The sequence below is a fragment of the Mus pahari genome, chromosome 1 (assembly GCF_900095145.1).
Source record: "Mus pahari chromosome 1, PAHARI_EIJ_v1.1, whole genome shotgun sequence".
Taxonomy (NCBI): domain Eukaryota; kingdom Metazoa; phylum Chordata; class Mammalia; order Rodentia; family Muridae; genus Mus; species Mus pahari.
The window spans coordinates 157,163,630-157,178,877 of NC_034590.1; the positions used below are offsets into that span (position 1 = coordinate 157,163,630).

At 45.4% G+C, this 15,248-nt stretch overlaps 1 protein-coding gene across 1 annotated transcript in view; it reads right to left on the bottom strand.

Moving 5' to 3' along the window:
* Armh3 (armadillo like helical domain containing 3) overlaps nucleotides 1-15,248 on the bottom strand; it is a 186,721-nt gene that overhangs the window by 2,623 nt on the left and 168,850 nt on the right. The window contains exon 25 of the mRNA XM_021198223.2: nucleotides 834-950. Coding sequence (XP_021053882.1) covers nucleotides 834-950 — 117 coding nt within the window. The remainder of the gene's footprint in view (nucleotides 1-833; nucleotides 951-15,248) is intronic.

A 15,248-nucleotide genomic window follows, 5' to 3' on the forward strand; every position in this document is an offset into this window, starting at 1 on the left:
AGACAGGGTTTCTCTGTGTAGCCCTGGCTGTCCTGGAACTCACTCTGTAGACCAGGCTGGCCTCGAACTCAGAAATCCACCTGCCTCTGCTGGGATCAAAGGTGTGCGCCACCACGCCCGGCTGATTTTCTTGTTCACAACTAACTTACCACAGAAAAATCCTGAGGCCTTTCATGTCAGGGTTAGAGTTGGACTGTGATCTGCTGACATCTAGCACCTTGGTGCACTGTGGGAAAACTTAGCTGATGAGAGCCTGGGCAGTGAGTTTAGAACCTCTCTGTCCTGTCCCATTCACTATCAGGGTCTGTGGCAACTGGGAGGGCAGCATACCTACAGGAAGGCAGAGCTTTGCCTGGGGCAGCTGAGTACAGAACAGGAAAGGGACATTCAAAAGGGAGAGGCCAGCTTGGAGCCATGCCAGGGAGAGCCAGCGTGGGTGAGAAATGGGAGTGGGTACAGATAGTGAAGCCTGCGGAGATAGACATAGGAGTGGACTCAAGCCAGAAACCAGTTGGGGAGAGACGAAGGATCAACTATTCTGTTTAGTTGTTCTAAGGACAGGAAAGGGAGTAATGTAACATGGCTGCCACTGGTACTACATGCCAGACCCCAGCCCAGCCTTAGCTGTGTAAGGTTGTCTCTGTGGCTGCAGAAAAGGTGGGTAATGGTGGCTTACGACTGTATGTCTCTCACTGCCTCACTCCAAACTGCTTTGACAGAAAGGCTGCATAGCAAACCCCTATAGTTTTATTAATCTTTAGCAAACTGCAGACATACCCTAGAGTCTAAAGACACGGGCGGGGATGGGGATGGGGAGGGGATAGGGAGCTCACCAGCTCTTTGAAGAAGGCAGCCTCCTTGTGTTGCTCAGAGTAGCGCTCATATTGGTCCAGGCCATCTTGCAGCTTCAGTGTGAGTGTGTCGTAGTTGGCTCGTACTACCTCTAGTACCTGAGGGAAGTCAAGGGCCAAGCAGGGTCTCAGTCGTGGAGAATGTCTTTGGAAAGCAAGGAGGAAGGATGGCAGGGAGAAAATTTTCTGGTTTAGGAGACTGTGTGTGTGTGTGTGCACATGAGAGAGTGTGAGTGTGTGTGTGTGTGTGTGTTAGATTTCTCTGTGCAGTCCTGGAACTCACTCTGTCTGCCTGCCTCTGACTCCTGAGTGCTTGGATTAAAGGCATGCATCACCACTGCCTGGCTAAAGTCCCCTTTCCCCCTTTTTAAGATGGGGGTCTCATGTGTGAGGCTGGTCTTGAATTCTCTATCCATTGGTCCCTGCCTCCCAGGTGCTGATATTACAGGCATGCATCATCATGCCCAGCTTCTAGGACCACTTTTGAATCTCTTCCGTTCCCTGCTTTTCCTGACCAGACCAGCCTGGACACAAAGACCTATGTACTATGGTTGTGGTCACCGCTGTCCCTGATACCGCCAGTGTGCTCTCAGCCTCTGCGTATGGCCTCCCCTGGTCAGGTTGTCCCAGATACTGAGTATGCCTAACTGCTTCTCCCTTTCTGGAAACCATCTTTCTTCAGCCCTGGGATGTTCCTTAGCACCATCTGCCACTTGTTTTCATCTCCCAATGCCAGCCCATCATTCTTATCCATCTTCTGGAACAAACTTTTGAGTATCCAAGCACTGAGTTACAGTGGACACTGATGGGGCGAAGGGGTGTGCATCTCCTCAACAATGCTGCTCTGACTTTTGTTTTTGAGACAGGGTCTTGCTTTATAGTCTAGGCTGGTCACTACATGGCTCTGTTTGGTCTATAATTTTTTATCTTCCTGTCTCACCTCTTGATATCTGATATCTTGATATCTGATATCTTGATATCTGGCTTATAAGTGTCTACACTTGACCCATTTGACCTGATTCTCTATGGGGTAAGGAGTCAAAATTCAAGTGACTTTGGGATCCCTGGATAAAGGGTCTGAAAGCTAAACTTGATGTGACTAGGGCAGGTGGGAGGCAAAGGCACTAGTCACGTTATCGGAGGTGGACAGGGCAGAGGAGGAGGAACAGCAAGGAGGTGGAGGGCTCTAAGTCTGGTAACCTGCATGGAGGTATCTGATCTGCAGGAAGATCGTGACATTAAGGAAAACCTCGCTCATCAGGGAACTGGGAATTTAAGCGTGAGGGGCTTGGCTATGACAGAAGGCAAAGGGACACATCAGTGGGACAGAGGCCAGGCTCCCCATGTACAGCAAGATACACCTCTGGATTGTTTTCTTTTTCAGATCAAATTTGTGGTGGGCCAGACTTTACTTGGGAGCAAATACTCCTGCCTGTCACATTCCTGAGGCGATAAAGGAAATGGTGAACCCTGAGAGGAGACGCTGTGTTTGGGTTTCAAGGGGAGATGCAATGAGGACTAAGGCTTAGCCCCTTGCTGAGCAGTGGTGGCACACACCTTTAATCCCAGCACTTGGGAGGCAGAGGTAGGTGGATTTCTGAGTTCGAGGCCAGCCTGGTCTACAGAGTGAGTTCCAGGACAGCCAGGGCTACACAGAGAAACCCTATCTTGAAAAAGACAATCAACCAAAAAAAAAAAGGCTTAGCTCCTTGTCCCACCAAGCGTCCAGGCCAACCAGACAGACTATAGCCTGCTGGGTCCCACCTCGCAGGCTGCTTGCTCTGCTTCCAGCCCCACAAGCAAGGGGACTGGTACACAGCAATGGCAGGCACACAAACAACTCAGCCCTCCCATGCTGTGGGCAGCATTCATGACTGCAAGGATTGCAGCCAAGGTCTTGGCTTACGGCCAAAAAAGGGGCAAAATACCTCCAACATGGTGCCAGGCCCTAGACACCAGGCAAAACAGTAATCTATGCTTTCCTAAGCCCTAAAATCTGGGCAGCCTCAGTGATGCCTATAGTCTAACACCTTGGCTTAAGTCTTCCCTGAGGAGAGTCAGGTACCAAATGATAAAAATCATACCAAAGCCAGCTGCTGAGAATCAGGGGCAGCTCGGGAAGACAGCTGCTCCTCCAAGTGTATACCCAGAGCCTCAGCCTTGGAAACTGTCTGGACCACCTGGATATTCTCTTTTTGCCAGGTCAGAGTAGAAGGTCAGGCTATGTGTGCTTAGAGCAGGAAAGTAGCCTGTCAGTTCTTGTAGGCTCTGCTGTCTCCTGTATCTCCACTGTTCTTGATATCTAATAGACATGCTTGGCTCAGGGCTGGGCTGAGTGCACTCAGTGACTTTCCACTGCTGCAGGAATATCACTTTTAGTGTATCACTTTTCTTTATTATATGTAAGTACACTGCAGCTGTCTTCAGACACTTCAGAAGAGGGCGTCAGATCTCATTATGGATGGTTGTGAGCCACCATGTGGTTGCTGGGATTTGAACTCAGGACCTTCGGAAGAGCAGCTGGTGCTCTTACCCACTGAGCCATCTCACCAGACTCCTGTATCACTTTTCAAAATGTAGACCAGGCTGGCCTTGATCTCAGAGAGCCACTTGCCTTTGCCTCTCAAGTGCTGGGATGAAAGACATGTGCTACCATCACTTGGACATTAGTGTATCTTACTTGAGCCTCAGTACTGGCCTGGGTCATGGCAAAGGTAGAACTTGGGCAGAAAGCAATCTCCCAAACCTCCATGTGCCTAAAGACATTGAGCTGCCCATAGCTTGCACCTTTGGTACTAGCTTCTGGGAACTGCAATAGCCCCTAGTAAGCTCTTTCTCTGTGGCTCTGTGGTATAGGCCTTAGACTTGTAATCTCCTGTCTCAAGAGACCTGAGTAGCTGGGATGAGAGAGAGGCCTGTGTCACCAGGCTGAGCTCGGATCCCCTCTCAAATTATTCCAGCCAAGTGCAAATCACATACCTTTAATCCTAGCAGTGGGGAGGGAGAGACAGATAGAAACCTGTGAATCCGAGGCTAGTGTGTCTAGATTGACTTCCAGGCCATAGGGCTACAGAGTGAGGCCCTGTCTTTTCTTTTCTTTTTTTTTTTTTGGTTTTTGTTTTTCGAGACAGGGTTTCTCTGTATAGCCCTGGCTATCCTGGAACTCACTTTGTAGACCAGGCTGGCCTTGAACTCAGAAATCCGCCTGCCTTTGCCTCCCGAGTGCTGGGAGAGACCCTGTCTTAAAACACCACCACCACCACCTCCACCACCACCACAATACCACCAATATCATGAATACCACATAAATAGCCTATTCTCTAAACACAGGCCCACCTTTCTTCATACACTGCTGGGTTTGTAGGCTTCCTAGATCCATACGTACAATTTAGCCCACAATAGCTTCAGAGTAAGAAAACTACCCACTAGCCATGTTTTCTAAGGAGTCTTCATAAACCACTATGACCGTGGGTAGCCAAAAAACTGAATCTGGAAAGGCTCTGACAGAGTAACCAAGGCTATTATTAAGAATAACTATAGCCCTCTTGCTACAAGAATTCAGATAACGCTTGACATCTTATGTCTACGTGTGAGTGTATGTGGTCTGTGCACAGGGGTATGCAGGGGAGAAGGCATGCTGGTGTGTGTGTGTGTGTGTGTGTGCGCGCGCGCGCATGCATAGGCCAGAAGAACAATGTCAGTTCTCTGCTCTATCATACTCGGCCTTACTTCCTTGGGACTGGGTCTCTGAACCTGGTGTTTTGCTGGAGGCTAGTACAGTAGGGCTCTTGTCTGCCTGGCAGCACTGGGTCACAGGTGCAAGCACAGCCATGCCTGGCTTGTTAAGTGCTTGTATAAATGTCTAACTCTGTCACCCATGCCTGCAGAGCACTTTCACTTGTAGTCCTTTCCCCAACTACAACAGCTGACATCTTTGCACCTCAACCCTTCTATGAAATGTAACTTGGATTTTCCTTTCTAAAATGACCTAGCAGTAAAGGTTTTGAGTATCATAGGTTACCACAGTTGATGGAAACACTGGCTTCCCAATCACAGCTGCTCTGACAGTCCCTGGGTCTCAGGAGCAAACCCCTTCCCAGGCCACGAGGTGCCTATTTTAAGGTGCCAAGTGAGCTAGCCAGGCATCGGAAGTACCTAGTTTAAATTTCCCCAAAGGTACTATAGGCCTAAATGATTCTTTATCACAAAGGAATGTTTAGATTCCAGTGGAAGATGAGGCAGACAAATGGCTCGTTTCTAAGACCTTATGCCCGCTTTGGTTTACAACATCACCTCAAAAAAGCCAAGAGAAAGCAACTGGGCACCTGTTTCTCAGGTCTAGAGACAATGGCAGGAGAAAACAGCAGAGTAATTAAGAACGTGGACTTTAAGTCACAGGTCTGAGTTTTGGTTCCACATTAAGTATGGATTAACTATATAAATTTCCTGTGAGTTTCTGGTCTTTTAGCCTCAGTTCTTACAAGCTATAGAGGGTGTAGCACTACCTGTCTCATCAAGCTGACAGGACAGGACAGGACAGGAGACAGTGACTTTCCAGGATCTGGCACACAGTAAATAGTTACTAATTATATAAAGAAAGCTTTCTGGGGGTGAGGGTTTGGGATGTTCTTGCTGTCCCCAGATAACCCTAACCATAAGGCAGGAGAAAGGCCTCGAGAATCCTCATTCAGCTGACAGGGTCTCTGCTAAGGATACCAGACTCTCCTATGCAGTGTAAATGCAGGACACCATCCCAAGTCAGAGTGCCTAGAACCCATGGCTGGGGTGTTAAACCTTGGTGGTGCAAGGGGACACAGGTTGTAAGAAAGGACAATTGAGGAGATAGGCTCAGAGAACCCTGGCTGTTCACAGCACAGGTAGGTTGTGGGTTTTGTTTTGTTTTGTTGTTTCACTCTTTAAAGCAAGGCCTTTGACTTGCTTTGACAAGGCTGGCATCAAACTCACAGAGATCTACCTTCCTCTGCCTCCCTAGTGCTGGGACTAAAAAGGTCTGTGCCACTACACCTGGCTTTGAAACAAGAAATTACTCTAGCCTGACTATCACAAGTTACTTCCAATGGCTGACCTTTGAGCTGACTCTGATAAGAGAAAACAAACGCCAATTCTTTCCCCAGAATTTACATTTACAGTTCCTGATTCAGGACAGATTATGGCTGATCGTTGAAAAGATGTTCAACCTGGCTGTTGGGCCTCTTTGTTCATGGGTACTGAAAAAAAAGTTTTAATCAAAAGTATTTGGGTGGGCAATACTGCAGTTAAGATGAAGGGCCAGAGAACTGGCTCAGTGGGTAAAGAAAGCTATCTGCCACTAAACCCCATGACCTGAACAATCCCCAGAACCTATTAAGTAGGAGAGAAGTAACTCCTGAGCTCTCCTCTGACTTCCACATGTGTGCTGTGGTATGTTCATGCCAGTTTTCTTGTTCCCTGTTTTGTTTCTGAGACATCCCTGGCCTGGAACCACACTGGTATTGAACTCACAGAATCTGTCCACCAGCTGGAATTAAAAGTGTACGTTACTACACCCCAGGTAGTTTTCTTACCACAAGGGGTAATGACACTTTTATCAAATTGCACTAATTCTGGTGGGACAATGAATATAAGGTTCCAGCCACCATGTTTGACACAGCAGTGCTCATAACTGCAGCTATTCCTCCTGATACTTTTTTAAAATTTTTTTTATTTTTTTGGTTTTTTGAGACAGGGTTTCTCTGTATAGCCCTGGCTGTCCTGGAACTCACTTTGTAGACCAGGCTGGCCTCGAACTCATAAATCCGCCTGTCTCTGCCTCCCAATTCTGTTGCTTTTTTACCTGCTTGAACCTATCATTATTTTAGGGCCTGAGGTTCCCTTCCACTCCTTTCATAAACAAGCCCCTTCTACCCTCCTGATCCCTGGAAGACACCTAAATCTTACAGGTTTCCCAAGGAGATATTTGCCGGCAGGCCCTCTCCTGGAGCAACAAACATGGGATCACTAACATTAATTTCCTTACTCAAAAGTGCCATATTAGTGGGCTCTTCACTCTCTGAGCAGAGTCAGTGTGACTTTGTGGATTTCTCACACTGCCAAACAGAGTCCAAAGAACAGTAAACACTCAACAAGCTTGTGGAATTAATTTAGTAACACAGGCTCAACTAAAAAGGTAAGGAATCTCTTGTTAGGGTCACATGGTAAGATCAGAATTAGCCCTGACCATCTAACACTCAGCACTGTTCTCAGCACTCTGACAGGCTTCTGAAACCTTCAAGCCAAGTCCTGCCTTCAGGAAGCCAATAAGAAAACAGGGACGCAAGTTCATTGGGAGCTAAGCGGGGTCAGGTGTGAAACAATGAGTGTGCCCTAGGTTGAGATCTGCTTCTCGATTTTTTGAAACAGGATTTCAAGTAGCCTCAAACTCCCCATGTGACTGAGGCTGTCTTTGAACTCCTGAGTCTTTGCTTTCCAAGTGCCTGGCCATACACCTGTCTTCACAGGCAGGGGTCCTTAGCCTTAGTAGCCAGTGTCTTTACCTCCAGCCACTGAGTGTCAAGGTCTCTTTTGATCACCATCTCTTCCACTTTATGCTACTGTAATAGTTAATTCAGAATGCCACATTCTGGCATGACAGGAGCCCTAAGACAGCAGCTTCAGGGAAGGCCACTGACTTGGACAAGTCTGCCCTGCACTGAAAGCTGCAGCTCCCATCCGGGCCAACTAGAAAGGCAGATTTTCATATACAAAGCATGGGGATGGGGGAGACAGAAAGAATGGAAGTGTTCCTTTATTCCACAGACGTACAAACTATATTTTAAGTTTCTCAGATATCAGACTCACCCCATTCTGAAATGTCATACTGAGGTGTGTTCTAGTTAGTGACAATTTCCACAGCATAAATTCAACTCAAATGTGCAGTGTACTCATTAGATAACTATGCCAACAAGCTAAGCAGACACACATGGTAATCTTCGAGCAGCCAGGTTCAAATACTTGCTGAGCTATTTTTAGCACTTGTTTACATAGAACAACTAAAAGATTTGCACCTCAAAGGACAAGAACAAACAAGGAGATTCATGAGTTCCAGGTCTAACAGTACCCAGAGGAGACTAACAACTCCCTCAGACAATGTCCTGTTGTCTCCCCTCATTAAAGAACAGTATATGAGTGTGGAGGTGTTTGTGGAGGCCAGAAGAGCATGTGGGTCCCTTAGAGCTGGAGATATAGGTGTTCATGCATCACCCCCTGTGATGGAACTGGAACTGAATGCCAGTCCTCTGCAAGAACAGAGAGCACTCTTAACCAGAGAGCTCTCTAGCTCCATCTTAAAATTTTTTTAAAGTTGGGTTTCTCTGTGTAGCCCTGGCTGTCCTAGAACTTGCTCTGCAGACCAGGCTGGCCTCAAACTCACAGATGCCTGCCTCTGCCTCCCAAGTGCTGGGATTAAAGTTGTGCTCCACCACTGCCTAGTTCCCCATCTTTACATATTTTTTCTTTCCTATTTAAAAGAATTATTTTATTATTTTGTGTGTGTGTTTGGACTCAACTGTGTAACATGTGTGTAGTACCTTTGGAGAACAGAAGAGGGCACTGAATCTCCTAGGGCTAGAATTACTGATAGTTGTGAGCCACCATGTGGGTGCTGGGAATTGAATCTAGTCTTCTGTAAAAAGCAGCCAGTGCTTTTAACCACTGAGCCATTTTCCATCCCCCCATGTGTGTGTGTGTGTGTGTGTGTGTGTGTGTGTGTACATGAATGTGCCATGGCCTAAGTGTGGAGGTCAGAGGATAACTTGCAGAGCTGGCTCTCTCCTTTCATCATGTGGATTCCAGAGATAAAACATGCGGTTAGACTTGGCTGTAAGCACCTTTACCCACTGAACCATCTTGTCAACCCTATCCTCCTGTTATGGCATACTGTGTCACACCATGCTATGCCATTATGAATGTGGCCTAAAACAGTCACAGGATCAAACAGATGGTTGAAAGGACAGAATACAGAATCTAAGAGCTTCATGTTTTATCTCTCTCTCTCTCTCTCTCTCTTCTTAAGAGTTATTTATTTATTTATTTATTTTTATTTTTTTTGAGACAGGGTTTCTCTGTATAGCCCTGGCTGTCCTGTAACTCTCTTTGTAGACCAGGCTGGCCTCGAACTCAGAAATCTGCCTGCCTCTGCCTCCCAAGTGCTGGGATTAAAGGCATGCACCGCCACGCCCGGCTTATTATTATTATTATTATTATCATTATTTTTTTTAAAGATTTATTTATTATATGTAAGTACACTGTAGCTATCTTCAGACACTCCAGAAGAGGGCATCAGATCTTGTTACGGATGGTTGTAAGCCACCATGTGGTTGCTGGGAATTGAACTCAGGACCTCTGGAAGAGCAGTCGGGTGCTCTTACCCACTGAGCCATCTCACCAGCCCCCTCAACTCTCTTCCAGACAGACAGACAGACAGACAGGCAGACACACACACACACACACACACACACACACACACACTGTACACACGCAGGTCAGGCAGACAAAGGGATGTCTTAGGGTGAATAGTCCTCAGAGTGCACGGGATACAGAGATATCTGAATTTTGACCAATCACAACTGAGCACTATTTACCCAGACTTCAAAATCAGAACCAGGTGCCAGGTGGTGGTGGCACATGCTTTTATTCCCAGCACACAGAAGGCAGAAGCTGACAGATCTCTGAATTCAAGGCCAGCCTGGTCTGGTCTACAGAGGTAGTTCCTGGACAGTCATGGCTATCAAAATAAATAAATAAAACCCAACAAACAAACAAACAAACAAACAAACAAATCCGTATCAGGCAGGTTATCCTCTTCCAGGTAACACCACCATAGGCGGGCTCCTCCCAAGTCTACCTATCTAAAGATGAAAAGAAGATTCAAATGGATCATAGTGGTCTACAAATAACGTATCTGCCTTCTTGAACAAAGTCTAACTTAAGAAAACCAACAGGACTGGTTAGATGCCTCTGAGGGTAGAGATGCTTGCCACCAAACCTGACAACCTGAGTTTGATCCATGGGATTTACATGTTGAAGAGAATCAATCAACTCCCTCAAGTTGTTCCAACCTCCACACACAGGCTTACTCCAAATAAGCACAGTAAAAAGAGAAACAGCAGGCACTAAGAGTCAGATTACATGACGAAGGCATCAACTCACCAGGAGACATAACAGCCCTGCGTGTGTGTGTGTGTGTGTGTGTGTGTGTGTGTGTGTGTAGACAGTAACAGAGCTTCCAAACACTGAATGAGGCAAACCTGACAAACTGGAGGAAGAGACAAAGGACCTGCAGCTATAGCTTCAGGCTCCATCACTGCCCTTAGTAACTGACAGGACGAGCAGACATAACCCAGCACCAACTATAAGACTACCAACCTACTTGACCTAAAGGGTATTTATAGAAAAACTCTACTCAACTACAGCAGAATACATTCTTCTCAAGTGCACACAGAACATTCAACAAGACAGACCATATGCTGCACCATAAGCCAAATCTCAATGCATTAAAAGAACTGGAATCACACCAAATATATTTTTTGACCACCAGGGAATTTAAGGAGTTAATAACAAATATTTCTAGAAAATAGCCAAATAATCAAAATAAAATGACACATTACTAAATGTCATAAAAGAAATCAGAAGCCGGGCGTGGTGGTGCACACCTTTAATCCTAGCACTTGGGAGGCAGAGGCAGGTGGATTTCTGAGTTCGAGGCCAGCATGGTCTACAGAGTGAGTTCCAGGACAATGAGAGTACACAGAGAAACCCTGTCTTGAAACAAACAAACAAACAAAAAAAAGAAATAAGACATGATCTAAATAAATCATGTGTTTCCGACTTAAGTTAGAAAAAGAAAAGCAGGGCTGGAGAAGTGGCTCAGCGGTTAAGAGCACTGACTGCTCTTCCGAAGGTCCTGAGTTCAAATCCCAGCAACCACATGGTGGCTCACAACCATCNGTAATGAGATCTGATGCCCTCTTCCGGTGTATCTGAAGACAGCTACAGTGTACTTACATATAATAAAAAAATCTTAAAAAAAAAAAAAAAAAAAGAAAAAGAAAAGCAACATAAACTAAAGTGAAGAGGAAGAAGTAACTGCTTGTGGACGTTGTACATCGTGGTGCGCACTAGGCTCCGCACCACGATGTACAACGTCCACAAGCAGTCACAACCANCNNTAATGNNANCTGANGCCCTCTTCCGGTGTATCTGAAGACAGCTACAGTGTACTTACATATAATAAATAAATCTTAAAAAAAAAAAAAAAAAAGAAAAAGAAAAGCAACATAAACTAAAGTGAAGAGGAAGAAGTAAATAACCTTAGAAACCAATCAAAACAAAATAACAACAACAAAAAAAAGAAATCAATGAGACTAAAAGTAGATTTATTGAAATTATTAATAAAATTGATAAACTTCTAGCCAGACTGGTAAGGAAGAACAGAAAAAGGTATACTTTGCCTACATCATTAATGAGAGGGGAGAGCATTTAAATCCTATAGGTATATCAAAGCAAAAAGGATACAGCAGCGAACCGTCAGTAAATTCAATAACCTATTAAATTCAACAACTCTCTTAAAAAAACCTGGTGGGTGTCCCATGCTTCTCAGCAGGAGGATCAACATTATCCTCACCTACACAGGAGCTCCAGGCCAACCTGGGGTACATGAGACCTTGGCTGAGAAATTAATAAAACTGCTACAAGCATAAAGTAAAAAAAAAACAAACAAACAGACCCCCCCTGGGCTAGGGAGGATGGCTCAGCAGGAAGAGGTGCTTGTCTGACACCTAAGGTTCATCTCTAGGAACCACAGGGTGGTAAAAGAGAACTAACTCAGGCCAGTTTTAATAATGTTACTTTCCAAACCTGAGGGTGGGATGCCTATTTAACATATTAAAGTGGCATGCCTTCCAGGTTCCCTAGCGTCCCTCAGTTCCTACCTGCTCAGGATGTGGCTGGCACACCCCACCCTCTCCTCACTCTTTCCCTCCAACTCTCCAGCCAGGAGCCTCTTCCCTATACAACCCAGCCATCTTGATTACCTGCCCCTTTTACTTTTGGCATCCTGGATGCTACACCTTGTTCCCCTCTCTAACCTCTCCCTTTCCTCTTCCCTATCTCCTCACATTGCTCAGGGTCAGGACCACTCTGGACTCTCCCAGATGTGTCTGATTCTGGCTATGCTCTCCCGTTTACTCCACATGGACTAGAAGTTCTGGGCAGAACAGTGAGAAAAGAGAAAGAAACTAAATGTATACAAATCTTAAAGAAAGGAGCAAAAAAGCATGTAAAACTGTATTACTCATATTCAGCATGCCTGAAAGCCAACTATTCTAAAGACTTTAAAAAACAGAACAAATGACAGGCACAGTGGCTTACTCCTGTGGTCCCTGCGATTGAGAGGCTGAAGCAGGAGGACAGTACCAAGTTCAGGGCCAGCATGAGGACTTTAAAATCAATACAATAAACCAAGAGGAAATAAATCATCACTGAATCCATCCAGATTACACAAAAAATTTAGAAACAGCCTGGACACGGTGGCAAACACCTGTAATCCCAGCACTCAGAAGACCAGAGCAGGCAGACCGGGACACAGAATCAGAACCCTGTACAGAAATTAGATACCTATCCTATCGAAATTCTTCCTCCAGGGATGGGCAGATAGTTCCATTAAGAACACGAACATGCTGGCAGTGGTGGCTCGCACCTTTAACCCCAGCACTTGGGAGGCAGAGGAGGCAGATCTCTGAGTTTGAGGCCAGCCTGANCTACAGAGTGAGTTCCAGGACAGCCAAGACTGCACAACACAATGAGACTCTGTCTCAAGAAACAAAAACAAAAAAGGTGAAATTCAAAATACCATTTATATAAGGTAAATACAAGATTATCATGGGAGAAACAGAAATAGGTGAAAAACAGAACACTAAGTTATAAAACACTGATAAAAAAATCTGATAAGATCTCAAGAGATACGCTCATAGATTTGAAGACAGTATTATCATTATTAAGTGCTAAGTGCTGAACACTGAGCCTAAGTCCTGGGGAGGCTAAGCACACGCTCCACTACTGAGCTACATCCCAACACTAAGACAACCGCTCCTTCTCACAGTCTCTCGAGTTATCACAATTCCAATCAAAAGCCCAGCAACTTTATTTCTTTAACAAAAAAGGCATTTTGTGCTTTATATGTGAATATAAATATAAAGGATCCAGATTATTAAAATCAACTTTAAAAAAGAATGAGTATAGAAGACTTCCATTATTCCATTTCGAAAACCTACTGTAGCTCTACAACAATGAAGACAGCATGGCTGTGGTGTGGAGGGATGCCTCAGTGGGTAAGAGCATTTACCTGCTCTCAGGGAGTTTGATTCTCAGCATCCAGGTGGTATCTGAAAACCATGTGTAGTGCCAGTTCCAAAGGTCCTTCTGACCTCCCTCCTTGGATGGGCATGTGGTGCACATATACACACATACATGCATGAAAGCAAAATGCTTGCATGTACAAAAATAAATACATCTTAAAAAAACACATTGTGGCCAGGTGTAGACATATAAACCAATAGGACTCACTTCTGAATGGACCTGCACATGCCTGGTCAACAGACTCTTTAACAATCCAAGGCATTTAAATTAATTGTCTCTTATTCACTTGTTTATCCATTTTGTTTTCAAACTAGGCTTCATGAAAGACTGACCTCGCCGGGCATGGTGGCACACGCCTTTAATCCCAGCACTAGGAAGGCAGAGGCAGGCGGATTTCTGAGTTCGAGGCCAGCCTGGTCTACAGAGTGAGTTCCAGGACAGCCAAGGCTACACAGAGAAACCCTGTCTCGAAAAACCAAAACAAACAAACAAACAAACAAACAAACAAAAAAGAAAGACTGGCCTCAAACTTATTCTATAGTCCAAGCTGGCCCTGATGTCCTGATCCTTCTGTCTCTACCTTCTAAGCGCCGTGGTTACCAGTATTTATATACTGACACACCAGGTTCATACACTGCTTGGGGTCAAACCCATGGCTTTGAGTATGCTGACAGGCATTCTACCAACTAAACTAGATTTTTACCTCTCAAGGTTTTTAAATGGGGGAAAGATCAGTTGTTAGAAGAGACAGCAATGGAAGATCTGAGTATTTGCAGAGAAATGGGTGTTTACTTTTCCACAATAAATACACTCTCCTTGAGATAAGTCACAGATCTAAATGTAAAAGCCTGAATTGGCTGATAGGGCCACTTGTCACCAAGTGTGAAGGCCTTAGTTCAACCCCTGGGGAACATAGTGGAAAGCCAAAACTGACTCCTGCAAGTTTTTCTCTGACTTTCACACTCAAGCATCCCTCCCACCTACAATAAACACACTAGCATCTTTTCACACACTAGCATCCATCCCACCTACAATAAACACACTAGCATCCCTTCACACACTAGCATCCCTCCCACCCACAATAAACAAATGTGGAGCAGGCTGGTTTTAGACATCTGTCTGCCTTTGCCTGTGCTAGGATGCTATAGTACTGGTGGCCCAACACCTAAAATGTTTGACTGTCAAACCTGTGTGGATAGAGCAGTGGCCCTTAAGCAAGGAAAACTTAAGTCACATGAGCAGGTGGTTCAAACTCATAGTCCTTCCACTCTGGCAGGGTGAAACTGGGTGGGAGGGTACCGAATGGGAAAAGAAGAACCCACAAAGTAGCAAATATAAGCTACAAGTGGCCATAATGTGGGGCTTGAAAATTAAGGATACAAAATGGGAAATTTGATTTCAAATGACACTGAAGAAACAGCAGGGGATGATCTTTTTTTCAAGAGGCCAGCAAAAAGTTTATTGTTGCTGCTATCTCTGCTTTGCTCCCAAAGGGGATTTTTCTGGTTTTTTCCCTTTTCTTCTTTGTATATTGTTTCAAAGAGTTTGAAAGACAGAGCAGTTGGGAAAACTGTGAGTGGAGATGGAGGAGCCTGAGAAACTAAAGTTGGCTGAGATGGGAAAACAAAGGGGGTCACTTTCCTTTCTCTTTTCTGAAAGGGCTGCAGGGTTGTGGGTGGAGACAGAAGCTCCTGGGAGGCAAGGAAAAGGGAGAACCAAGCTCAGTCCCAGAGAGCCCGAAGTGGGTGTTTCCCACAGGAGGACAGAGGGGAAGAAGCTGCCCTGGGGGGTGGTCGGTCAGAGAAGTGCTGAGACAGCAGGAAGACAATCTAATGAAAAAACCCATTTCAAGAGAAAGGGCTAATCTCAAACCAACTCATCACCAGAGTGGGAGGAGGGAGGCCTGGGGTTATGACATCACTATCCGCTTTCCCACTAGTCATACAGCATATGCTTGCTAATGGTGTAGAACAAGGCTGTGACAAGACAGAATGGCATCCTTTG